Source organism: Dromiciops gliroides, chromosome 2 (assembly GCF_019393635.1).
Source record: "Dromiciops gliroides isolate mDroGli1 chromosome 2, mDroGli1.pri, whole genome shotgun sequence".
Lineage (NCBI taxonomy): Eukaryota > Metazoa > Chordata > Mammalia > Microbiotheria > Microbiotheriidae > Dromiciops > Dromiciops gliroides.
This window is the reverse complement of record NC_057862.1, coordinates 103,241,309-103,267,027: the sequence shown is the minus strand read 5'-3', so window position 1 is coordinate 103,267,027 and position 25,719 is coordinate 103,241,309. Positions and strand designations below refer to the sequence as shown.

The 25,719-nt window shown below is 37.9% G+C and overlaps 1 protein-coding gene across 4 annotated transcripts in view; it reads left to right on the top strand.

Moving 5' to 3' along the window:
- MXI1 (MAX interactor 1, dimerization protein) overlaps window positions 1–25,719 on the top strand; it is a 107,869-nt gene that overhangs the window by 42,868 nt on the left and 39,282 nt on the right. For 3 of the 4 annotated variants that reach the window (XM_043985385.1, XM_043985387.1, XM_043985388.1), the window contains exon 3: window positions 10,696–10,725. The exons of the other annotated variant lie outside the window; for it this stretch is intronic. In XM_043985385.1, coding sequence (XP_043841320.1) covers window positions 10,696–10,725 — 30 coding nt within the window. The remainder of the gene's footprint in view (window positions 1–10,695; window positions 10,726–25,719) is intronic. 4 annotated transcript variants of the gene reach the window in all.

The window sequence follows — 25,719 nt, the reverse complement described above, 5'->3', positions numbered from 1 at the left end:
AGGAGCTCCTAGGATAATAGATTTGGAGCTTGTAGGCAAATTAGAGGCCATCTAATCTAACGATTTCATTTTATGCATGTGGAAATTGAAGCTCAAAAATGTTATGACTTACCCAAAATCAATTTACACTTAAATGACAGAGAAAGAATTTGAACTTAAGTCCTCTGACTACCAAACTATGAGCTTTGTAGCCACAATTTCTTCAAATAGGGTTTCCACTCCATTTAAAATATAATTTGATTTATAGGAATTCAGTTAACATACAGATTTTCTTTTTTTACATATAGATTTTCAGCAGTATTTATTGCATAATAGAAATTTTGTCTGTAGCCATAGTTAATATAAATTTGATTGGATGCCTTCTTTTTTGCCCTTTTTTGTACAGTGTGTCCTTTTCAGCAGAAGTAATATGGTCTGTGTAAGAGATGTACTGTGCCACTTAGTGGGAATAACTGTCTAGAACTACCTTTTTAAAAACTGCCTTTATGTATCGGTGGGAATGGTTTCTAACTTAATCCAGGTAATGTTTTTCTGTCTCTTGCCTTTGAAATATGTTTTTGAAGTACAGTATTTGGGATAGCAGTTTGATCTTTTGGTTCTCTGCAAAGTGTATTTCAGTTATACTAAAGTATAGTTCAGAAGGGACCTTATGTGAGGAAACATGACTGATGAAAGACTAGGTGAAACAAACATTTCCACAAAATCGAGGAAGTACTGATTAGTTCAACAAAGAAAAAAGTCTTTTCTTATGCTTTGAAACAGTGTTCCTGTTGGAAGGGGATTCCCTTGGGCTTGTTTTTCCCAGTCTTGGCCTGGCTCTTGAGTCAAAGTGGAGAGTTTTATACAATTTCAATTCTATGCTTCATTTCCTTGAATGCCACCAAACTGCACCCTGTAGAATTACAAGTTTATGTATTAGAACTGTGTTGTATTCAATGAAAAGTCACAGATCTGGTTGAGATAACAACTTTCATTCAAAGAGGAAGTGCAGGAGGATGCCTCTCTCAAAGGAATGTTATTTGTGAAAAAGGTTACATGTGACTCAATAATAAAATAATAGAAATGTCTTTCTCTGTCCTTGGAAGGTTTTAAGCGTGCAAAAGAATGGTGGCAAAAAGGATAAGAGCTCATTAGTATTTGTCCTCAGAGGTATATTTCATTGCAATAATAAAATAGGACAAGCAGCGGTATTATTCAAAACATCTCAACCTTATGGGGAATTTAGTATAATTGAATATGTTAGTGGCACATTATTGGAAAGGGCCTGGTCTGATACTTAGGCTCTGAGAAGCAGAAGGGTTATTTCTGAGCATGCTCAAGTATGATACTTAAATTAATGGTTTATTGTCATCACTGTTTTGATCTTCATTTTCTCTCTGTACACATAATTAGGTATCTTCTCTTCTCCCTCTCCTTTTTCCTCTTCCCCCTCCACTGTTTTGAACAGCTAGATGATTAGACAAAGATGCTTCAATCACTTTTATCACTATTGCAGTTCTCTATTATTTACCCCAGTGTGTTTTTTTAACTTCTTGCCCTTTTTTTCCTCTCATGCTTAATTTTGTAAAGCTGATTCTAAGAAAATTCTTTATCCAGCTTTCAAGCAGGCCCTTCTTCATATGCTCAGCAGTGCTTTTAGATAATGTATTGTCTAGCCCTGTTATCAGAATGAAAATAAACATTATCTGAAACATGCCCTAGATTTTGTACCTTCCTCCTTTTGGAATACCTTCCCTCATCCCTGTCAAAAAATTTGAGCATTCTTAAGACATAAGGCATCCTCTTCCATGAAGCCTTCCCTATCCCCTCCCTCCATTAAGTCAACAAACTTTTATAAAGCGCCCACTATGTGCTAGGCACTGTGCTAAACACCGGGGATACAAAGAAAGGCAAAAAATTGTATCTGCCTTTAAGAAGTTTACAAAGTAATGGGAAAAACGACATATAAATAACTGTGTAATAAGAAGCTATATACAGGATAAGTTGGATATAATCACAGAGGGAAGGTACTAGTATTAAAGAGGGCTTCCTGCAGAAGGTGGAATTTTAGCTGAGACTTGAAGGAAGCCAGGGAAGCTAAGAGATAAGAGATGAGTAGGGAAAGCATTCCAGGCATGGGCAAGAACTAGGGAAAGAGGCCTGTGTCACTGCATCCCAGAGTGTGTGGGGATCTTAAGGTGTAAGTTGACTGGGAAGGAAGGAAGGGGTCAGGTCCAGAAGGGACGTCAAAGCCGAACAGAAAATGTTATATTTGAGCCTGAGGCAATAGGAGCCAGGAGGGCTTGTTGGGTGGGAGTGGGGGAGGGCAGTGCGATGGGGTCAGGCCTGCCCTTCTGGACTGCAGTAGCTGAATGGAAGGTGGCCTGGCTTTGAGGAGCCCGACCCCAAGGCCAGTGCAGAATAGACACAGCATGAGAAGATGGAGGCTTGCACCAGGGTGGGGCAGTGTCAGAGGGGAGAAAGGAGAAATGCTGGAAAGCCAGAATGGACAGGACTTGGTAACAGGGACCACAGTAGGGGGTGAGAGTATGAGAAGTCCAGGATGGCTGGGGGGCAATGAGGATGCACTCGTGGCACTTTGGACTTCTCTTACAGCATGTGTCCTATCCTGTGTTGCCCTTTTGAAATGCTTATTCGTCTATATGCCATCAGTCCTGCTGGAATGTAGTGAGCTAGAGAATAGGAGCCGTGTATTTTTGATCATTGTATCCTGCATAGCGGAAAGCATTGCACACAGCGGATATACAATAAATAGTTATTGACTAAATTTTAGGGGTAAAACTTCATCTGATGTGAGGGAGGTACGAGTCTTGTTTCTGTCATCCCCCCAACCCCTTGTGATTTTTTCCAGTTAGAGAAAAGAACATTTTGAAAAGGAATTAGATTAGAGCATTTAGTGCCATTTTTGCCTCTTGGCATTTGGAAATTTTGTCAGTGACACAACTAAAAATGGCATAAATTTCCTGACTTGATTAAAAGGTTTACACCCTTAGCAATCATTTTGTTCTTTAGAAAGGAGATAAATAATAAAGAGTCGCCTGTTTGAAAGCAGTGGGGAGAACCTGCTGTTTTAATTTTGTTCACAGCAGTAGGTCAGACTCTGATCTTTTGGTGCTGGCCTTGATAATCAGTTCAATATAATATTGGAATTTGACTATTATATATCTTATGCATTTCTGTTTATCTCTAGAATTACCAAAATGTTGAGAGGTTATGGTAAATAAGTCTACTCTTCTATAAATATAATGTTCTGTTTACCAAAAGTCCAGTTGCTTTATTTGTAGATTATATCTCACACTTTTCATTGTTTTTTTTTATAAAAGCATTTAAATAAAAAGTTTTTATTCATAAGGGGGGTTTAATTTTTCAGTTGATTATCCTTCATACTTAAAAAAACTTGAAATTTATTTAGGTACCCTTCCCCTCCATCAGCTCACTGATTTTTCCAGAAGTTTCTTTAAACCTGAATATTATTAGGGTTAGTGTGAGAAAGGTACAGGAAATATTGTGAAAGTGGAAACAGAAACTTCTTTTGTGTTTTTTTAAATGTTTCATATATGGGTATATAAATATATAGTATTTAATTCTGCATTACCTGCTAAACTTGAAACTGTCTCCCTTTTTTGGTAATGTTTTCATAGTTGATGTCTATGTTCTTCTTAACATCATCAGAATACTTTATTTCTTTTGAAGGAGCATCATCATCAATTCAAGGGAATTGGTGGGGGGTGGGAGGGGTAGTGTACACTAGCCTTCCTTCAGTCCTCTCCTCTCACTCCAATAAAAACCTCATAAAACTTTTATTTTGGGGGACAGGGGGTGAGGCAATTGGGGTTAAGTGACTTGCCCAAGGTAAGTGTGAAGTGTCTGAGGCTGGATTTGAACTCAGGTTCTCCTGGCTCTAGGGCTGGTGCTCTATCCACTGCGCCACCTAGCTGCCCCCATAAATCTTTTCAAAGGGCAAATCAAGAACAGGAAAATTAGACTTAAGGAAATCTTTTAGTTCTTGGACAGCAAAAGGTGAATTTTCCCAAGAATTGGTGGATTTGGCATAGTTTTACACTTTGGTTGATTAGGTCTAGGAATCCAGTGGCAAAATACTGAAATGTATCTTCCTAGTCTTTCCTCTCTCCCTCTGTCTCCTTCCTCCCAAATTTGTTATTTAGCTTCTCCTATCTCCAGGCTCTCCACCTCTCACTGTTTTCTTTCCTAGTCCACATTTACCATCTACAGTATCTTCATTTTCCTTCTATAACAGCGGAGATACCCTTATCTATCCCAAGGCTCTTTTTCTTTCTTTCTTCTTCTTTTTTTTTTTTTTTGGCAGGGCAGTGAGGGTTAAGGGACTTGCCCAGAGTCACACAGCTAGTAAGTGTCAAGGGTCTGAGGCCGCATTTGAACTCAGGTCCTCCTGAATTGAGGGTTGGTGCTTTATCCACTGTGCCATCTAGCTGCCCCGTATCCCAAGGCTCTTAATAGTTGTCTTGGTTTTCCATTGTGGAAATTTATTTTGATTTGGAGACCCTACCTTTGGACTGAGATTAAACAGCCTTAGGCCCTCAGAGTCTTTTCTGTCGGAGGGTCTGGTGCCCCTCCCCCTCAGCTTCAGCTGAGCCAAAAAGCCCCATGGGCTGAGACACCAAGTCAGACAGCTGGGGGGAGGGATCCCCAGCTCCCTCCACCCTGAAAGGATCTATCTGAGAGATCCTAGGCTCATCCAGGCCAGCCTCTGGTGTAGCCTGTGCAGAGATCCCTGGGCGCACAGCAGGGGCACCAGCCTCTGGAGCCCTGGGTGTGGTACGCATGGGATGCTTGAGCTTCTCCCCCCAGCCACAGCCCTGTTGCGACTGGGGGATTAGCTTGGTGTGTGTGGGGGCGCAGGAAGCCCCAAGATTTGAGTGGAGAGAAGGAAGATATATATATATACCAGGGAGTTAGACACCATCTTTTCTGTTGGAGAATCAAATCCTCTTTGGCTCCATTTTTCCCTTTCTGAATCTCTTTTCCACAGCCAGCCAATATTAATCACATAGCATCACATTGTAGTGATGAAAATGGGCAACTTAAATTGAAATGTAGCATAAATATCAGTAAAATAATATGTAACACTGTGAGGGCCAAAATTTGATATATGGAGCGTTATTTGGGTGACTCGTCTTAATATTGGGGTCCTGGAAATAATGAGGGACCTTTTAGGTTCACCCTCCCTTCTGAACTGCCCTTTTTAGATATTTCTCCCAGGCCAATAAGAAAGGAGCCTTTAAGTTTTAATTCACAAAAGGATCAGATTTTATTACTTGGGAATTAATTAAACAACAAAGGTAAAACTAATAAAAATCAAAGATAAGGAAATAGGAAAAAAAGAAATACAGATAAATACTCTTAATTCTAAACTTAACCTATGTAGTCCCCAGATCATTTACAATTAAGGTAGTTCAAAGGATCAATCTTTCCTCCCCCAAAAGGGGAGGTCCTTCAAAAAACTGCCTATGGAGAGCTCTCCTGACCTCAGTAGTATACGTAACTTCAGGGTGGGCCAGATGTGGCCCCTCCCAAATGAGTCAGCTAAAAACTGCAATAATAATTTTATCACTAATAATTTTTACCACATTCCCCCCCTTTGTTTCTTTGGAAAACATGTTTGCTTGATGAAACAACACCAAACACTTCCAACCCTTAATTCCCAAAGTAAACCTAGCATACAAGTAGTTTTACAAATAACCTGTATTCCCAACACAGTGTCAGGTAGGATAGCTCAGCCATTCATGATGAGTAGCAGGAAACCATAATGCATTCATTGTCTGCACTGAAGCCTGCAAACATGGTTTCTTTGAATGGGAACTAGAACCAAGAAGAAACCTCCTGCTGCTGCCCTTAGCAGATTCACTATTAACAACAAGCAAGTCTAGATATGAGGGAAGTCTCAGTGTCCACAAACCTCAATGTGATGAGATGTGACATAGGCTGGAATCTCCTAGCTCTGTGACCATTACCCTTTTCCAGTTTCCCAAAGGTTCTTTCAAAATTTTCCACCCAAGAAACATCCCCATGCTACCTTGCCTATACATAGCCTCCTCAGACAGGCAATTAAAACCCTTCTCTCGGGGCAGCTAGATGGCGCAGTGGATAGAGCACCGGCCCTGGAGTCAGGAGTACCTGAGTTCAAATCCGGCTTCAGACACTTAACACTTACTAGCTGTGTGACCCTGGGCAAGTCACTTAGCCCCAATTGCCTCACTAAAAAAAAAAAACAAAAAAAAAAACAAAAAAAACAACCCTTCTCTCCAGTGAGTTAAGTCTCTTTTCTTCCAAAGTATTGTGGGAGAGTGGCAGTTCTCAGGGGAAAAGGTCCTTTACACCTCTGTAGGTGACCAGTTCAGCTACAAACTATTCTCTTCCCCTGCATCCTGTGTCCCCTGTTTGCATCCCTAGTCACCCCTTTCCAAACTCCAACCCCGCATTTGTCTCTACACCTGTTTGCATGCTGCCCGAGAAAGTTATGAAGCTGTTTTAACTGATTCCACTACACATTTATTTTGCATTTCATCTGGGCTCTCACTGCTGCTCAAAATTTTTTAATTCTTCCGTGATTGAGTCCAAACTCAATTCTAAACATTTTCCCTTTAAGCCCTATGAACCACCTAGACTGGTAGGTCTAGGTTTGGAGTCAAGAAGAACTGACTTCAGATATTGCTTCTACCACTTATTAATTTGTGAATACAGGCATAATCTCAACCTCAGTTTCATTATCGGTAAAATGAAGGGAGTTAGACTCAAGGTGCTGTAAGATCCTTTCTACTTCTAAATCTGTGTTCATAGGACCTGAGATTTTTATGGAATAGAATCAGTTAGCTGGTAAAGTAGATAAAACATTGACTTTGAAATCAGAAAAGCCCAAAGTAAAATCTTGCACTAGATGCTCATTAGCTATGTGACCTTGGACAAGTCATTTATCTCTAGGCAAAGTTACTCTCAACCTCAATTGCCTGGAAAATGAGAGAGGTCAAAATTGACACGTCTAAGGTTTCTTCCAGCTCTAAATCTGTGATCTTTAATCTTATAACCTTTTCCCTAACCCCTGTTAGACCAGGACCTATTTTTACTGAGAAAACAGAAGTTATCCAATATGAGTACCTTTTATCCTTTATTCCAGGGCTTTATAATTTGGGGTCTGTGAACCTTTTTTTTTTTAGTGAGGCAGTGGGGGTTAAGTGACTTGCCCAGGGTCACACAGCTAGTAAGTGTTAAGCATCTGAGGCCGGATTTGAACTCAGGTACTCCTGACTCCAGGGCCAGTGCTCTATCCACTGCACCACCTAGCTGCCCCATGAACTTTTTAAAAAAGTAAATATTTTGATTGAGTACATTGCAATAGAATTGGACTTCTTTGTATATTCTCTTTTATATACTCTTCTTTATATATTTCATTTTCTTCATTTAAAAACATTATTCTGAGAAGCCTGTCAAAGAGTCCATGATACAACCTCTGTTCCTCTCAAATCATCTACAGTAATCTCCATTCTTTCCCCATTTGCTACAGTGTCTGAGAAAGATGGGGTTTCTCTTTGCCAAGGCTAGCCCCCTCTGTTTGTATTCTTATTCTCCTGTCTCGTCTAAGAACTTGTCCCCTCAATCTCTCTCTTTCTCACTTCAATTTTTTTCCTTAACTGGTTCTTTCTCTTCTACCTATAAACATTCATAGGGCCATTTGTTCAGTCATTTATCTGTCATGTTCAACTCTTCATGACTCTATTTGGAGTTTTCTTGGCAAAGATACTGGAGTGGTTTGCCATTTCCTTCTCCAGCTCATTTTATCGATGAGGAAATGGAGACAAACAGGGTTAAGTGACTTGCCCAGGGTCATAGAGCTTCTGTCTGAGGGCAGATGAGTTTTCATCTCAGGAAGATGAGTTTTCCTGATTCCAGGTCCAGCACTCTATCCACTTTGCCACCTAGCTGTCCTTTCATAGGTCTCCCCACCCTTCAGAAGAACTTTTATTTAACCTTTATGTCCCTTTAAGCTATAATCAGGTATCTCTTCAAGCATTTATTAAGCACCAACTATGTGTTAGACACTGTGCTAAGTGCTGGGGATATTTTAAAGGGGGTGGGCAAGAGACAATACCTGCTCTCAGGGAGTTTGAACTCTAATGGGAGAGACGATATGAAAACAGCTATGTAAAAGTACTATATATGCAAGGTGAATTGGAGATACTTGAAGGAAGTCAGACAAGTCTGGAGGTGGAGACAATGAGAGGGCATTGAAGGCATGGGGGACAGCCAGTGAAAATGCCTGGAATCTGGAGATGAAGTGTCTTGTTTGAGGATCAGCAAGGCTGGTGGCACTGGATCCCAGAATACTTGGAAGGGAGTAAGATTTAAGAAAAATGGAAAATTAGGATTTTATCATTGATTGTAGAGGTGATTGAGATTTACTAGAGGTTTTGAAATGGGAGAGGAGGTGACATGGTCAGACCTGCCCTTTAGGAGAATTTGTCAGGTCAGTGGAAAATGGACTGGAATTGGGAGAAAAGCAGGGAGACCAAACAACAAGGCTATTGCAATAGTCCAAGTACTCCTAGAAGGGGTCATTTAAATCCATTGCCTCCCTTTCCTTGACTTTTTATTCACTTCTTAATCCATTGAAATTTAGTTTCCAAAGCTACTACTTTACAAAAATTTTTCCCTCAGGTTTCCAAGGATCTCTTAACTGCTCCATCAGTGTTCTTTTCTCTGTGTTGATTTAATTTGATGTCTTTAGTTTCTGACCATCTGTATACTTCCTCTTGGATATTTTTCTTCTTTGATGTTATTCTGTTTTTTATTTTCTACCTGTCTGTCTGACCTTGTTTGGATCATCATCCATTTATTGTAAATGACATCTAAAGCTTTGTCCTGGACCCCCTTCTCTTCCCTCTCAATACTTAATCTTGTTGATCTTATCAGATTCTTTGGGTTCAGTGATTATCTTAACATTTTACAGATTAAGAAACTGAGACTCAGAAAGGTTGAGTGAGTTTCCCAAGGTCATTAACTGGTAAGTGACTGAGGCAGGATTAAACCCAGGTTGTCCTGACTCCCAGTTCATTGTCTTATTCACTATCACACACCAGCCTCTTCCCTTCATGAAAATTACTTCATATCTCCATCCATAGTCCTCCTAATCTCTCTCCTGACCCCTAGCCTTGCATTTCCATCTGTCTGATGTCATTATCTCCATTATGTTCCTGTCATCACCATCTCAAACTCAAAACATCCAGGAGAAAACTCATTTCCCCTCAAACCTACCTTTTCCCAAAATTTCCCCTATTCCTTTGAGGTACACTTGCCAAGATCCAACCTCCATGACATCTCTTGCAACTATCTCATTTTCTCTACTCATATAACTTCTACATTAGTTCAGTCCCACATTATCTCTTCCCTATTCTATTCTAATAACTTCCTATTTGGCCTAATTCTAGTCTCTTCCCTTTCCAACCCATCCTCCACTGTCAAACTAGTATTCCTATATTACAGGTCTGACTATGGTGCTGCCCATGCTCAACCTTTAGTGATTTTAGTGGCAAACCTCTTAGGTTGGCATTTAATGCTCTCATAATCTAGCTCTCACTATTGCAGACATTCCATATTTCTCCTTTTCATGAGCTTTACACTCCAGCCAAACTGGATTAACAATAGCTGTTCTCTGCGTTTGGCTTTTCCGTTTCCTGTCTCTTTGACTTTACATAAGCCACCTGCCATGTCAAGAGCGCCCTCCTCCACTCCCCTTACTTCTGCCTCTTAGAAGCCCTGGTTTCCTTCAAGACCCCACTTAGGTGCTACATCCTATGGGAAGCCTTTCTTGATCTTTCTCCACTCCACCCCAGGTATTTGTCCATTCTTCTTTCTGTAATAATTTTATATTTACTTCTTAGTGTGTGTTTTGTATCCCTCCAGTGGAGTGTAAGCTCTTAGGGACTGTCATTTTTGTCTTTGTATCCTCAGTGCTTAGCTTAGTGGTACCCATATCATAGCAGGCACTTAATAAATGTTTGTTAAATGGAACTGAAATTATTGAAACTATCAGTAGCGTGATGAAAATGTCACAATATTGACGTTGTATGGTGTGAACCTGATAGTCTTATTTTGAAGGATTCAGAATTGAACTAAAGTGTTTAAGAGTTATTAAAGATTTCAATTATTCCAATAATTGGCATTGGGATCTTCAATTGTTGAGCTATTCAGTTTTACCCTTTTCTTTTCAGCTATAGCCCTAACCATTTTAAGAAACCACATTTCTACCTTAGAGGTTTCAATACAACGTTCATTTTGTACTTGTTATACAATTTTTCTCCATAGCAAGAAAGAGCTTCAGAAGATTCAGTACTGCTATTATTAATAGAACTATATATCTTTAGCTTTACTATTTCACTGGTATTTTTCCCCATTGAAAACAGAAAACATTGAATCTGAATGAGTAAATTTAGATGAATAAACACTCTTAGCAAGTAGAATTAGAGAGGTACTTATATGCTTTACTATCAGGAATATTCACTGGAATGTGCTAGTAGTATCATTAGTGATTGACTTGCTCCCCCAGCAATAGAACTTGGCTAATCTTTTTTTTTTCCCCTTTCTTTCTTTTTCTCTTTTCTTTCTTCTCTCTCCCTCTCCTTCTCTCTCCCTCTCTTTGTCTTTCTCTCACTCATCTTTCAGGTCTACACACAATGAGCTGGAAAAGAATCGGTGAGTCAATGATAAAGTAAACATAATAAGTAATTTTTAAAAAAAACTAACAACTTTCATGTGAAGGGATGCTGATAATGGTATATGCAACAGTAATATTATAAAGAAAGGTATACATCGTAATCCTAACCAATAATCTCTAAAAGACAACCCCCTAAATAAGCTTTGCTGTCTAAACCAAAGGAAGTGACCCATACAATTTATGGTATCCCCTTTATTCCACTCTCCCAGTAAAAGTTAAGTGTCATGAATAGTGGTCTGTGTGTAATGTTACTAAGGTATCAGATTTCTGAGGCACCAGTTAATTCTCCTTATCACAAACTGAAGAGCCCATGAGTTTCTTTTCTCCTTGATAGGAGTATCATAATCTCTGCAGTAAAGAAAAAAAATTAGTATTAAATAAAGAGTATTCACCCCACTTGCCATTCTTAAACTAGTCAAGTTGTTCAGAGATTTTTAGCCAGCACCCTTTACCTTTTTCCCTGTTCTTTTCCCTCTGAATACCTAAGATACTTTCTGTGTGTGTGTGTGTGTGTGTGTGTGTGGTGAGGCAATTGGGGTTAAGTGACTTGCCCAGGGTCACACAGCTAGTAAGTGTTAAGTGTCTGAGACCAGATTTGAACTCAGGTCCTCCTGACTCCAGGCCGGTGCTCTATCTACTGCTCCACCTAGCTGTCCTTGTATGTGTGGTTTTTATGGTACTTATCATGTTCTGTGTTATGTGCTTATTTATTTTACATACCCTGCTAGATTATAAACTTATTGGGCAGTGACCGTGTCTTTATTTATTGTTTTATTCCCCAGAGTGCCTAACGTGGTACAGACTCACTAAAGATTTATTGAATGAATGTTTGAATGCAAATGTGAATGAAGCATAGTTTAGAATTTTCAGCTGAAAGGGATTTTTGAGATAATCTAGACCAAGCACTTTATTTTATAAATGAGGAAACTGAAGCCCAGAGAGGCCGTAGTCTAGAATCAGAGCAGTGTGAGATCTCAGCTATGTTGTCATCTAACCTATTGCTTGGGCAGGAAACCCACCTAGAACATCCTAAAAAATGTTGTCTCACTTCCTACTTAAATTGAGGTAGACTATGTTTATAGTATTTCTACATCTACTCTAATTTTTTTTAAGGAAGTTAGGAAGTCTGTCTTGTATGGCTTTGTTCTTGATGAACTTAAACTGGATTCTAATGTAGTTAACACTCTTAACTTCTCTAAGCCCCAGTATGCTTTTATACATACATAAATACATACACACACACACACACACACACACACACACACACACATATAAATAAACGGAGTTAATCCTTGTTCTATCTATCTCATGTGAGGAAAGCACTGAATTAATTGCACTATAAATGTGAGAAGTTATTGTTGTAAAAGGAAGAAGCCTTTCTTCTCAGTTGGGAGATAAGGAAAAGTTTCATGGGATATATAAGTGGTATTTGGGTTAGGCTTTGAAGAATGGACAGATTGTAGACAGGCAGATTGATGAAGGTCATTCGGGACATAAGGAACAGCAGGAGGAAAGATGCAGATGTGGGGAAGAATAAAACATAAGATACATTTGAGGATCAGTTCAGTTTGGCTGAAGCATAATTCATTCTTCTTTGCTAGGCTCTCTTCTGTGCCCGTGTGTGCCTGTGTCTGTCTGTCTTCCTTCCTGCCTGCCTACCTGTCTGCCTGCCCACTCTGATCTGTATTCTCAGTGATCTTGTTAGTATGCATGGCTTCAGTGATCAGGTCTTTGTGGATAATTCCCATATCTACATATCAAGCCGTATCTCTTTCTCAGTCTTCAGTCTCACATCACCAGTTACCTACTGGACATCTCCACTTAGATGTCGCAGATACATCTCAAACTTATACATTAACAACTCAGACTTAAATTGTGAATTCCAATCTTTCCTCCTAAACTTACCTGCTTTCCCACTTTTATTGTTTCTGTCAAGAGTCTTCTAATCTTCCACATTTGTAACCTATGAGTCATCATCCTCAACTGTTCTGCTTTCTTCACCCTTTATATCCAGTAGTTGTTAACTTTTGTCAATTCTACCTGTACATCTCTCACATCTGTCCTCTCCATTCACATGGCTACAAATCTAGTTTGGGCCCTTATTACTCTCTCATAGAGTATTTCAGTAACTTCTTAATTTGTCATTCTCCTACCACTTTCTCCACTTTCCAATCCATCCTTCATAGCTGCCACATTGATGTTACTAAAATTTAAGTTTCCTTAATCCCTTTAGGACAGGGGTTCTTAAGCTGGGGACTACAGACCACCTAGGGGTCCCATGGACAGGTTTCAGGGAATCCATGAGCTTGGATGAGAAAAAAATTTCATCTTTATTTCAGTAGAGTCCTTTGTAATCCTGTGTATTTTACTTTATGATTTTGAAAAGAGGTCCATAGGCTTTACCAGAATGCTGAAAGGGTCCATGGCACAAAAAAGGTTAACCCCAGCTCTAGATTAAAATATAAATCAACTTGATATTTAAAACCTGTGAAAACCCTGTAACAGCTTACATTTCCAAATTTATTTCATATTGTCTTTTCTCACACACTGTGCATTCTAGCCAAACTGGCTTACTTTTTCTTCCCTGTCCTAGAGATTCCATCTTCAGACTTGATGTCTCCCATGCCTGTATTGTTCACACTCTTCACCTCTCTCTTGGAATCACTAGCTTCCTTCAAGGCTCAGCTCAAATGCCACTTCCTTCAGGTGTCCTTTACTAATCTCTCCCAAAATAATTTCTCCCTTCCCCAAATTACTTTGTATTCACTTTGAATATATGTGTACATGGTGCTTTTCCTCAGTAAAATGTAAATTCCTTAAGACTGTTTTGTTTTTGTCTTTGTTTCCTCAGAGTCTAGTATGGTGCCTGTCACATATAGTTATTACTTAATAAATGCTTGTTGAAGACTTGAAGTGAATTGAGAAAACTGTATAGGTTGCTCCCATGTTGGAGAGTAGTTCCTACTTTTTAACATATTTTTAAAAAAATTATGAGTTCCAAATTATCTCCCCTTCTTTGTTCCCCCTTCATTGAGAAGGTAAACAATTTTATATAGATTATACATGTGCAGTCATGTAAAACATATTTCCGTATTAATCATGTTTTGAAAGAAAACACAGACCAAAAAAAAAATCCAGGAAAAATAAAGTTTAAAAAATATGCTTCAATCTACATTCAGACTCTATTAGTTCTTTCTCTGGGGGTGGATAGTATGCATTTTGCATCATAAGTCCCTTGGAATTTTCTTGAATCATTGTATTGTTAAGAATAGCTAGGTCACTTACAGTTGGTCATTTTTACAATATTGCTGTTAACTGTGTATAATGTTCTGCTCACTTCATTTTGCATCAGTTCATGGAAATCTTACAAGGTTTTTCTGAAGGCACCCTGCTAATCATTTCTTAATAACACAATAGTATTCTGTCACAAACATATATCATGACTTGTTCAGCTATTCCCTAATTAACGAGCATCCCCTTAATTTTCAATTCTTTACCACCACAAAAAAGAGCTGCCACAAGTATTTTTGTACATACAGGTCTTTTCCCTTTTTCTTTTTTCTCTTTGGGATACAAACCTAGTAGTGGTATTGCTGGGTCAAAGTGTATGTGCATGGGGCAGCTAGGTGGTGCAGTGGATAGAGCACTGGCCCTGGAGTCAGGAATACCTGAGTTCAAATCCGGCCTCAGACATTGGACACTTACTAGCTGTGTGACCCTGGGCAAGTCACTTAACCCCAATTGCCTCACCAAAAAAAAAGTGTATGTGCAATTTTATAGGCCTCTGGGCATAGTTCCAAATTGCTCTCCAGAATGGCTGGACCAATTCACAACACTGCCAACCACACATTATTGTCCCAGTCTTCTCACATCCCTTCCAACGTTTGTCATTTTTTTTGGTCATATTAGCTAATCTGATAGGTGTGAGGTGGTACCTCATAGTTGTCTTAATTTGCATTTCTGTAATCAGTGGTGATTTAGAGCATATGACTATATCACTTTCATATGACTACAGAGAGTTTTGATTTCTTTGTCTGAAAACCATCCATATCCTTTGACCATTATTAGTTGGGGAATGACATATGCTGATAAATTTGACTTCGTTTTCTCTACATTTGAAAAATGAGGCTTCATCAGAGATACTTATTGCAAATCCCCCCTTCCCAGTTTTCTGCTTTCCTTCCAATTTTGATTGCATTGGTTTTGTTTGTGCAAAAACTTTTAAATTTTATATAATGAAAATTATCTATTTTATCATTTTGTGATGCTCTCAGTATCTTTTTTGGTACTAAATTCTTCCCTTCTCCATAGATCTGGCAGGTAAATTATTCCATGCTCTCCTTATTTGCTTATGGTTCATCCTTTATGTGTAAATCATGTACCCATTTTTGACTTTACTTTGGTATATGGTGTGAGATTTTGGTCTATACCTAGTTTCTGCCAAGCTACTTTGTGGTTCTCCCAACAATTTTTGTCAAATAATGAATTTTTGTCCCCAAAGCATGGATCTTTAGGTTTATCAGATGTTACATTATTATGGTCATTTACTACTGTGCATTGTGCACCTAAATTATTCCACTATTTTATTTATTATTTATGTATTTATTTATTCGTTTGATTGGTATGGCACTAAGTAAATTAATTAATTTAGGTAGAATTGTCATTTTATGCCAATATAGGCTCAGCCGACTCATGAGCAATTAATGTTTCTCTAGTTGTTTAAATCTGACTTTATTTGTGTGAAAACTATTTTGTAATTGTGTTTATATAATACCTGGGTTTATCTTGACAGGTAGATTCCTGTGTATTGTATATTGTCTGCAGTTATTCTAAATAGAATTTTTTCTCTCTCTCTTCCTGCTGAACTTTGTTGATAATATATAGAAATGCTGACTATTTATGTAGGCTTATTTTATATCCTACAACTTTGCTGAAGTTGTTCATTATTTCAACTAGTTTTTTAGTTAATTCTCCAGGATTCTCTAAGTATACCATCATATCATCTGCAAAGAGTGATGGTTTTATTTCCTCATTGTTGATTTTAATTCCTTCAATTTACTTTTCTTCCCTTATTGCTATAGCTAGTATTTCTAGCACAATATTGAATAATAGTGGTAATAATGGACATCCTTGCTTCACTCCTGATCTTATTGGAAAGGTTTCTAGCTTATCCCCATGACAGATGATTCTTGCTGATGGTTTTTGATAGATACTACTTATCATTTTAAGGAAAGCTTCATGTATATCTATGCCTTTTAGTGTTTTTAATAGGAATGATTGTTGTATTTTGTCCAAAAGCCTTTTCTGCATCTATTGATATAATCGTATGATTTTTGTTTGTTTTGTTATTGATATGGTCAATTATGCTGATAGTTTTCCTAATATTGAACAAGCCCTTCATTCCAGGTATAAATCCCACCTGGTCGTATTGTATGATGTTTGTTATATATTGTTGTAATTTCCTTGCTAGTTTGTTATTTGAAATTTTCATATTGATATTCATTAGGGAAATTGGTCTATAGTTTTCTTTCTCTGTTTTTGCTCTTCTTTGTTTAGCTATATTTGTATCATGAAAGGACTATTTTTCCAAATGGTTTATATAGTATTGGAATTAATTGCTCTTTAAATGTTTGGAAGAATTCACTTGTGAATCCATCTGGTCCTGTGAATTTTTTCTTAGGGAGCTCATTGATGGCTTGTTCAGTTTCTTTTTCTAAGATGCAATTTATATTTTTGTAAATATTCATCCATTTCATTTAGATTTGTTAGATTTATTGGCATAGAATTTAGCAAAATAGTTCCCTAATAATTGCTTTAATTTCATCTACATTTGGTGGTAAATTCACCCGTTTCATTCTTTTTTTCAGAATTTTTTTTTTTTAAGTGAGGCAATTGGGATTAAGTGACTTGTCCAGGGTCACACAGCTAGTAAGTGTTAAGTGTCTGAGGCTGAATTTGAACTCAGGTCTTCCTGACTCCAGGGCCGGTGCTCTATCCACTGCGCCACCTAGCTGTCCCTCACCCTTTTCATTCTTGAAGCTGGCAATATGTTTTTCTTTTTTTTAATCAAATTAACCAATGGCTTACCTATTTTATCATGCAGTTTTTTTTCCCCCATAAAACAGCTTCTAGTTTTATTTATTAGTTCAGTGGTTTTCTTTCAGTTTTATTAATCTCTCCTTTGATTTTCAGGATTTCCAATTTAGTGTTTAATTGAGGATTTTTAATTTGTTCTTTTTCTAGTGTTTTTTAGTTGCATGCCCAATTCATTGACCCCTTATTTCTCTATTTTATTGATGTAAGCGTTTAGAGAGATCATTTCCCTCTAAGTACTGCTTTGGCTGCATCCCATAAATTTTGGTATGTTGTCTCATTGTTGTCATTCTCTTTAATGAAATTATTTATTGTTTCTATGATTTGTTCTTTGACCCACTCATTCTTTAGAATTAGATTATTTAGTTTACAATTAATTTTTAATCTATATTTATATAGCCCTTTATTGAATGTAATTTTATTGTATTATGATCTGGAAAGGATGCATTTAATATTTCTGCTTTTCTGCATTTGGGTTTGTGGGTTTTATGCCTTAATACAGAGTCAGTTTTTGTGAAGGTGCCATTATAATTTTGTATTTAGATTTTTTCATAATGATACATAGAATACAATTTCTATCTTATAATTTATATAAAGTATATTTTAACTTGGAGCTTTTGGGGACAAAAGGTATTATTGTTGTTATTGTAATTGCTTAGTGAATAAATCTAAAAGAATATATAGCTAGGTGGGGTAGTGGTTGGAGTGCTGAACTTGGAATCATCTTCCTGAGTTCAAATCTGGTCTCAGATACTTACTAGCTGTGTGACCCTGTGCAAGTGACTTAAACATGTTTGCCTCAGTTTCCTCATCTGTCAAATGAGCTGGAGAAGGGCATGGAAAACCACTCCAGTATCTTCACCAAGAACAGAGAGTCAGACACAACTGAAAAATGACTTGAACAACAAAAAAGATAATGAGTAGTATATTAAATTATTCTGCAGGTTCACAATACATTTTTTTGTTTTTCTTGTTGAAAGGAATTTGTGGAACAAAAAACCTTAAGAAAACTCATGTAGTCTAAACTACTCATTTGACAGATGAGCAAACAAAGAAAATAATGTTTTAAGTCAAGACCATGTAAGGTGTTCAGTGTAAGAAGCAGGATTCAAACCCAGATTGTCTGACTCCAAATACAAATTTTTTATACCATGCTGCCTCAGTACCGGGGTATTATGTCTATAAAGTCAGTAAACAAGGATTTATTAAGCACTTACTTTTTGCCAGATACTGTGCTGAATGCTGGGGTTACCAAGAAAGGCAAAAAACACCCCATACCCTTAAGGAGTGAACATTCTATGGCAGGAAATAACATGTAAATAACCAAGTATATACAAGATATATACTAGTTAGATGGAAGGTAATCCAAGAGGGTGGACTATCATGTAGGGGGATCAGGAAAAGCCTTCCAAAGAAGGAGTCTTGAAGAAAGCCAGGGAAATCAAGAGGCAGAGGTGAGGGGGTAGAGCCTTTCAGGCATTAGATACCTGCATTCCTTTGCCAGCACACAGGCATGGAGTGTTTTGTTCAAGGAACTGCAAGTAGGCCAATGTAACTGGATCATAAAATGCAGTAGAGGCAAGGAAGTGCTGAAAACAGCTCTTTCCAGTACATCCTGTTATTAAATTTTCAACATAAGTATTTTTATACCTCAGAAATTAGCAAACACTACAAATCAGGGCTTGATTTATTATTTTGTTAATTGTCCATACTTAATGTAATAGAGGAAATGTTAATAATGTATATTAAACTTAAAAATATGTCCAGCATACTTTTTCCCCCCTAGAGGATGGTTGTTAAACATTTACTGGCACACCCCTGGTTAGAGGGGAATAAAATGTGAGAAGATTGGAAAGGTAGAAAGAGACTAGGGGGCAGCTAGGTGGCAGCTAGGTGGTGCAGTGGATAGAGCACTGGCCCTGGATTCAGGAGGACCTAAGTTCAAATCTAGCCTCAGGCACTTAACACTCACTAGCTGTGTGACCCTGGGCAAGTCACTTAACCCCAATTGCCTCACCAAAAAGAAAAGAAAATCTAGGAAATGAAGCACTTTAAATAATGCCAAACAAGGACATTTTATAATTGATCCTAGAGGTAATAGGGAGCTCATTGAGTGGGTATACCACGTTTATACTTTCCATAGACAAAAGGGAAACTGGAAAGTTTTGGATTAAGTGAAGTGATTTGGAAAGTGTGTGTGTGTGTGTGTGTGTGTGTGTGTGTGTGTGTGTGTGTGTGTGTGTCTGGAGTGTGTATGTTTGAGTACATGTGTGCATACAGGATGGATTGGAAGGAAGTAGGAAAACACCCTGGTGGGATGTCCTGTTGGGACACTGAACTAATGGAAATAATAGGTAATAGACACCTATACTAGTTTTGTAGCAGTATTAATAATAAAGAGGGGATACGTACTTGCTCTCCCCAGGAGTACCCTTTCTTAAAAATTTTGCCTCTTGCCATTTCCCACTTCTAGAACATTCCTGAATTGTTAGGGATTTAGAGGAATCCAACTTTGATCAGGCAGTTAAAACAATTCATTCCAAGGTATGGAAGGCTAATAGGTATAACCTTAACAAACAGTAAGTTTATTGAATCTTGAACTGGCAAAGTGTGGGAGGAGCATTTCTGAGCTGGAGAATTTTCTTTTGCTTCTACCCCTTGTCTGTTCTATCCATTCTCCTTCCAGCTAAGAGAATATTGTGGTCAGTAGCCCGTACCCCATTGCTGAGCCCTGATCTAAGTGCAAAGAAATGCCATAATAGACATAAATATAATGGGAATTGTTTTGGCCAACGACCAACAAGAAAAGACAGAATGAAAAAAAAAACACCTTAGCTTATTTTTACAATGACAACATTTTGATATTGTTTATATAGTTCAGTGTTTTGGTGCTTTCAAAAATGGAGAAATTTGCTTAATGTGTTAGAAAGGGATCTCCTTGCTTCTCTGACTTTGAAAAGAAGTACATTTTTAATGACTAACTTCATTTGTCTTCAGTTTGACCAGTGTGAGGAAAGTAGCTCAAATGTTAACTCAGTTAGCTTGATTTTTCTTTCTTTCAGAACAACCTCCATATAGTTCTTTTGAGAGGCATTAGCATTAGGAAAGCAATTCCACTTCCAGAAGACTTGCTACTATGTTCATCTTCGTGCCAGAAATTGATTTGTTTCTTTTCATCTAGGTTTTTAAATCTTGCATATAAAGCTAGTATAAATACTATCACATAGTATTTTTTCATTTTATTCCGAATTTAGCAAGCATCAGAGTAGATGATTTAAAGGCTTAAATTTAATAGTGAATGGCAGAGTTCATAAATTCCAGATAGTTACCTGAGGCAGACCCTTAAGATTGCTAAAGCCCAGGGTCTGACTTTGAGGAGGTGGTATATAGGTTCACATCTGATAATCGATTTACAGGACTTGGGAAACATGAAAGTAAATGCTGGCTATTCTTTTTAGAAGACATCTTTAGGGCCAGGTATTAGGTGGAGCAGGCAAGCCCTGGCACTCTATCCTTGGTCCATAAGCCATGCCAAAAGAGCCACTGCACAATGTGAATGAAACTTCAGAATTTCATATAGAGGCTCAGGCAAAACTTGAGAATTTGATTCCATATCTTCAAAGACACCAGAGCTGTGCTTTAAAGTGGTTTCAAGCGTCTGATCATCTGAGGAATGTCAGCTACGTGTTCTGACAAACCCTGAAATGGAAATGGAGAGGAAACAATCTTTCTGAAGGCTGCCCTCAGTTAGAATGGACACTGCTTAAGGGCAGGGATTCTTTTTTGCCTTTGTTCCTATAACCAGTGCTTAGCACATAGCTTGGCAGATAGTAAGTGCTTAACAAATACCTGTTGGCTAACTGCCTGACTGCTCTGAAACCTATGCACAGCCTAATGGTGAGCTCAGCTGGCCTTCTAGATTTAGAATTAAGAATTTGCTTTGGCTGTTTGGATCAACTGGTGAAGTTGATTCCTCTGCCAGAGAATAAACCATTCAGTGCAGATTTTAGATGCTTCATTGCTTTTTCATTTTCTTAATTCAAATTACTGATGATGTTTTGGAAGGAGTCAACAACTTTAGCAGGACTTTAATGGTCAGGAGTCTTAGCGCTGATTGCAGGAGGGGCCATTCAACCTTAATAGCTGTCATGCCAATGAAACAAAAGGCTCACCCTGATTATATCTTTGGCAAGCTTGGGGGATGGGGGGGGGAGAGGGCAAATAAGGACACAGGGCAAGAAATGAATGCTTGGCTAGGCAATACAAAAGTTCCTGAGAGTTTTTGCGTATTATAAAGGAAACAAGTGGCTAATAGATGACAAGCATCATCATTCTGAGGACTTCTTTATGTTCTTTGAGGGTGTCCAATTTTAAACTTTTTTTCTGTAGTAACCAGTCACCCATAAATCTTTTATTGAAATCTACTCATTTTTTAAAGCCAGCTTAAATACCACCTCCTCCATAAGGCCTTCCTTTATCTTCTCCCCATACTTGGTTAATAATGATCTTCCCCTCTTTGACATCATATGCTACTTTGCTTTTGCTTCTTAATGTGCTTATCACATATTATTCTGGGGCAGCTAGGTGGCACAGTGGATAGAGCACCGGCCCTGGAGTCAGGAGGACCTGAGTTCAAATCCGGCCTCAGACATTGGACACTTAACTAGCTGTGTGACGCTAGGCAAGTCACTTAACCCCAATTGCCTTACCAAAAAAACCCAAAACAAAAACCCCACATATTCTTCTGTATTATAGTTATTTGTGTATGTATTATAGAGCCTCAGAGTTGTGAGAAACTTCAGAGGCTGTCTGGCCCACCTTATATATGAGTAGGAATGTCTTCTCAACAAAGGTTATCTCTTTCAGAAGCAATCCATTCCACTTTTGCATAGTTAGCATTAGGAAGATTTTCCTTATATCAGATCAAAATCTGCCTCAGAAATTTCTACCCATTGCTTCCAGTTCTGCTCTCAGAGTCCAGGCAGGACAAATCTAACCCTGTTGACCTTCCTCTGGACACTCACCAGCTTATCATTGCCCTTACTAAAATGTGGTACCTAGAATTGGACCTAATACCCCAAACATGGAGAGATCAAGAAAGAGTGTAGCAGAACTCTGCTGCTTAATTCTGCCTCTCAAAGCAGCTTAAGATCTCGTCGGCTTTTTGGGCCACCATAGCATACTGTTAACTCACATTGAGCTTGCAAGCCATTAAAATATCCATATATTCTTTCAGATGAAATGCTGCTATCTTCATCTCCTGTACAAAAGTGTAACCCTCTTCATTCATTCTTATTAGAATCAGCCTGCTGTTCTAGCCAGCCATGATGTTTTTTGATCCTGATTTGCTATGATAAACATGCCATTTATGCCTTTATCCAAGATAGTAATAAAAAATGTGAAATAGCACAGGGCTAAGCACAGATTCCTGTACCCTCTGCTAGAAACTTCTGTACAAGTTAACATCAAACCGTTAATGGCTACTCTTTGGGTCAAACTATTCAACCAACTCTGTTATATATCTTTATTATGTATTATAAACTCCCAAAGGGCAGGGACTGAGTTTTATTTAATCTTTTCATCTCCCCCAGCACCTAGCACAGTGTTTCTTTTTTCCTTTTCTTCCTTTCTTTTTATTCAAACCAGTGATTTTATTTGTGTAGGGAACCACACAGATTGATAATTCATTTATAAATTCCAGTCTTAGAAAGTTGGCTCAGGTCCTGAGAGATTAACTAACCCATTTATGATCCCATAGCTTGTATATGAGCAGAGGCAGGATTTGAACCCATGTCTTCCAACTCCAAGGTCAGGTCTGTATAACACTATGCTGCCTCTTACTTCTTATATGGGGGACACAGTATATATGTGAAATGGATGAATAGAGTATCTACCATATAGAAAATTCAGAAGCTGAAATGATAACTAATCATAAATTATGCCTGGCAAGAAATGATAATCAGCCAGATAAATACTCTAGAATTTCAGCGAGAAAATCCATTTCTACCTGGGGTTAGGAAAGGCTTCAGAGAGGTTGGTTAAGATTTAGATGGGCAGTAAATAGGGCATTCCTGACAAGGAATTGGTACTACTTTACATAGTAAAGGTGTAGAGACAGAGAAAACACAGCAAGAGACAGTGAATAAATAGTTTTAGCTGGAGCAAAGAGAAGTGGGAGATAAGGATGGAAAGGTAGGTTTGGGTTCAGTGAATGGACTGGAATGGCAGGCAAGTTCAGCTTTTGTCCCTTAGATAATGGGTGACCCACCAACCAAAAGGTTTTTCAACATTGGAATAGATCACCAAGTGATATTTTAGGAATCTCAGTCTGGCAAGAGTGTACAGACAAGGTGTCAAAGACACAGCACTCCTACACATGGTATCAGCTTTCCTAAGTGCAGTCTGATTCAGATAAAAATATAATTGGGAAATATTTAACAACATAAATAAAAATATAATAGAACACTAGATAATGTTAATACATGGTTTTCTAAGTAAATATGCAGCCTGCAGGTATCTTTAGGTACCCCTTTTCTATTTGGCATCAGGCTATATGTGTACTGTTAGACTTAGAGTTGTTTCAGAGGCTATGATCTGACATGTAGCATATATGATAGATTGGAGAGATTGGAAGCAGAAAGATGAGTTAGGAAGCTCTGATCATAGTCTCATTATGAGATTTAAGAATTTGAACTAGGGTAGTGGCACTGGAAATGGAAAGCAAAGGATGAGTCTGAGAGACTTTGCAAAGGATGGATGATTCTTTAATCAATGAAATTTACAGTTTCAATATTTAGAAGCAACTGACTTGATCACAAGAAATGAAAAAGATACAGTAAAAACTCTTGAGATTTTTTTTTTGAAAGAACCAGCATTTCTCAAAGCGTGGCCCAAGTATCTCTTGGTAGTCCCCAAATGACATTCAGGGAGTCTCTTAGGTTGAAATTACTTTTGTAATAATGCTAAGATATTTTCATTTCTAATAAGGTAAACATAGCTAGATATAACCCACATAAATAAAAGCTCTTTGAGAGTCCTTAGTTTTTAAGAGTGTTAAGTCCTAAGACCAAAAAGTTTGAGAACTGCTACTGCTGCAAGTATTAAAAGAATTTTCTCTATGTAATGGGGTAATATGTCCATAAAATATGAATAAGTTTTATGGAAAAGCAATGAGTGGATTTTTCTGTATTGGGTTTGAATCTGTTGACAAACAGAACCAATCATTTGCTTTTCTGGAAGAATATTGACCATTTTCAGACCATTAGAATTCCATGCAACATATTGGGAAAAGTCATTTTGCAAATGGGGTCTATTTCTCTTTTGAAGTTTTGCCCCTCTTGTGAATCACTTACTCCTCTTCTATCCTCTCACCCATCTCCCCCACACAAACATTTGAGAATAATGAACCTTGTTAGAAGTTGTAGATTTGTGAAGAGCAATAAATATCCTTTTTAAAAAAAAAAAAACACCTTTGGGGCAGCTAGGTGGCGCAGTGGATTAAGCACTGGTCCTGGATTCAGGAGGACCTGAGTTCAAATCCGGCCTCAGTCGCTTGACACTAGCTGTGTGACCCCGGGCAAGTCACTTAATCCCCATAGCCCCACCAAAAAAAAAAAAAAAGGAAAAAAAAACCCACCATTTTTTGATGAAAGAATTTTGTATATGTTAAAGATATGTGGTGATAAATGAATAGTTTGGCCATGATAATGAATATAGTGTCTTTTGAAGTATGTCTTCTAAAGCAGTATGGTGCAATGGAAAGAGCACTGAATTTAAAGCTAGGAGATTAGGGGTCAAATCCCAGCTCTGTGTGACATTGGGCAGCTCATTTAGCCTCCCTAGGCCTCAGTGTCCTTCATCTGTAAAACAAGAGGGTCAAAGGTCCTTTCCAGCTCTAAATCTGTGATCCTGCGACCTCCAAATCCCCTTCCAGCTCTCCCTGTATTATTTTGGGATCCTATTATGACACTGTTTGAAGGGATATTTTGATAGATTATTTTGGTCTACCTTACTTGTACCAGCTTGTATGCCACAAACAACACCTGCCCAGTCAGAATGACTTCATAAGAGGGGCAGAATTTGTTTGGTTTGACAGTACATTCTTTATATTAGTATAAGATACATTAAAATACTATTCACTTATATATACAATGTATCTACACTACCAAATTGTTTTATTTTTATGCTAATTAAGACAAAGATTAGATTGGCAAAGCTTTTAGAGGAGAAAAACAGTCCTTAAATTACAATTGAATCCAAAGATCATCAATGGGCATAATGTCAGAACTATGGGATTGAGCCTAATGGTTTTTTCGGAAGTTTCAGTTCTACCAAATTCCCATCCCTAGTCTGAGATTCAGAGTGCACCATCTAGCTTTAAGTGTGAAAATACTGTCTGGGAGTCTGAATTTTGAAGAACAGATGTATTTGCTATTTTTTATAAGTGGGCAAGAGCTAAGCCTTTCTTATACATTTGGTTGCAAAATTGAAAAAATATGTATTTTAAGATGTAGTGAAATTTAGCTGATATAGGACATACATAGCAAATGAGTAGGACTTTTGTAGGAGATTTTTAAAAACTCCACTGAACTATTTTAAGGTATCACTGAAACCATTAAGTGATTACTGTACCTGATTAGTTACTTTGTGTTAGAAGGATTGCAGAGATAGTTAGAATAATTTCCTTAATCTTGGCCTTATTGGAAGGATATGGTCACTATGGTGGTTAAGAAATATAAATAACATCTAAATGACTTCCTTGTTGCTAGAGAAAGTGGAGTTTTGGTATACCAAACATGATAGTGACTGCTCTATTAACATTGTTCTAAATGCATAAAGAAAAAGAAAAGTAGATTCGCTAATTGAACTTCCTATCTATA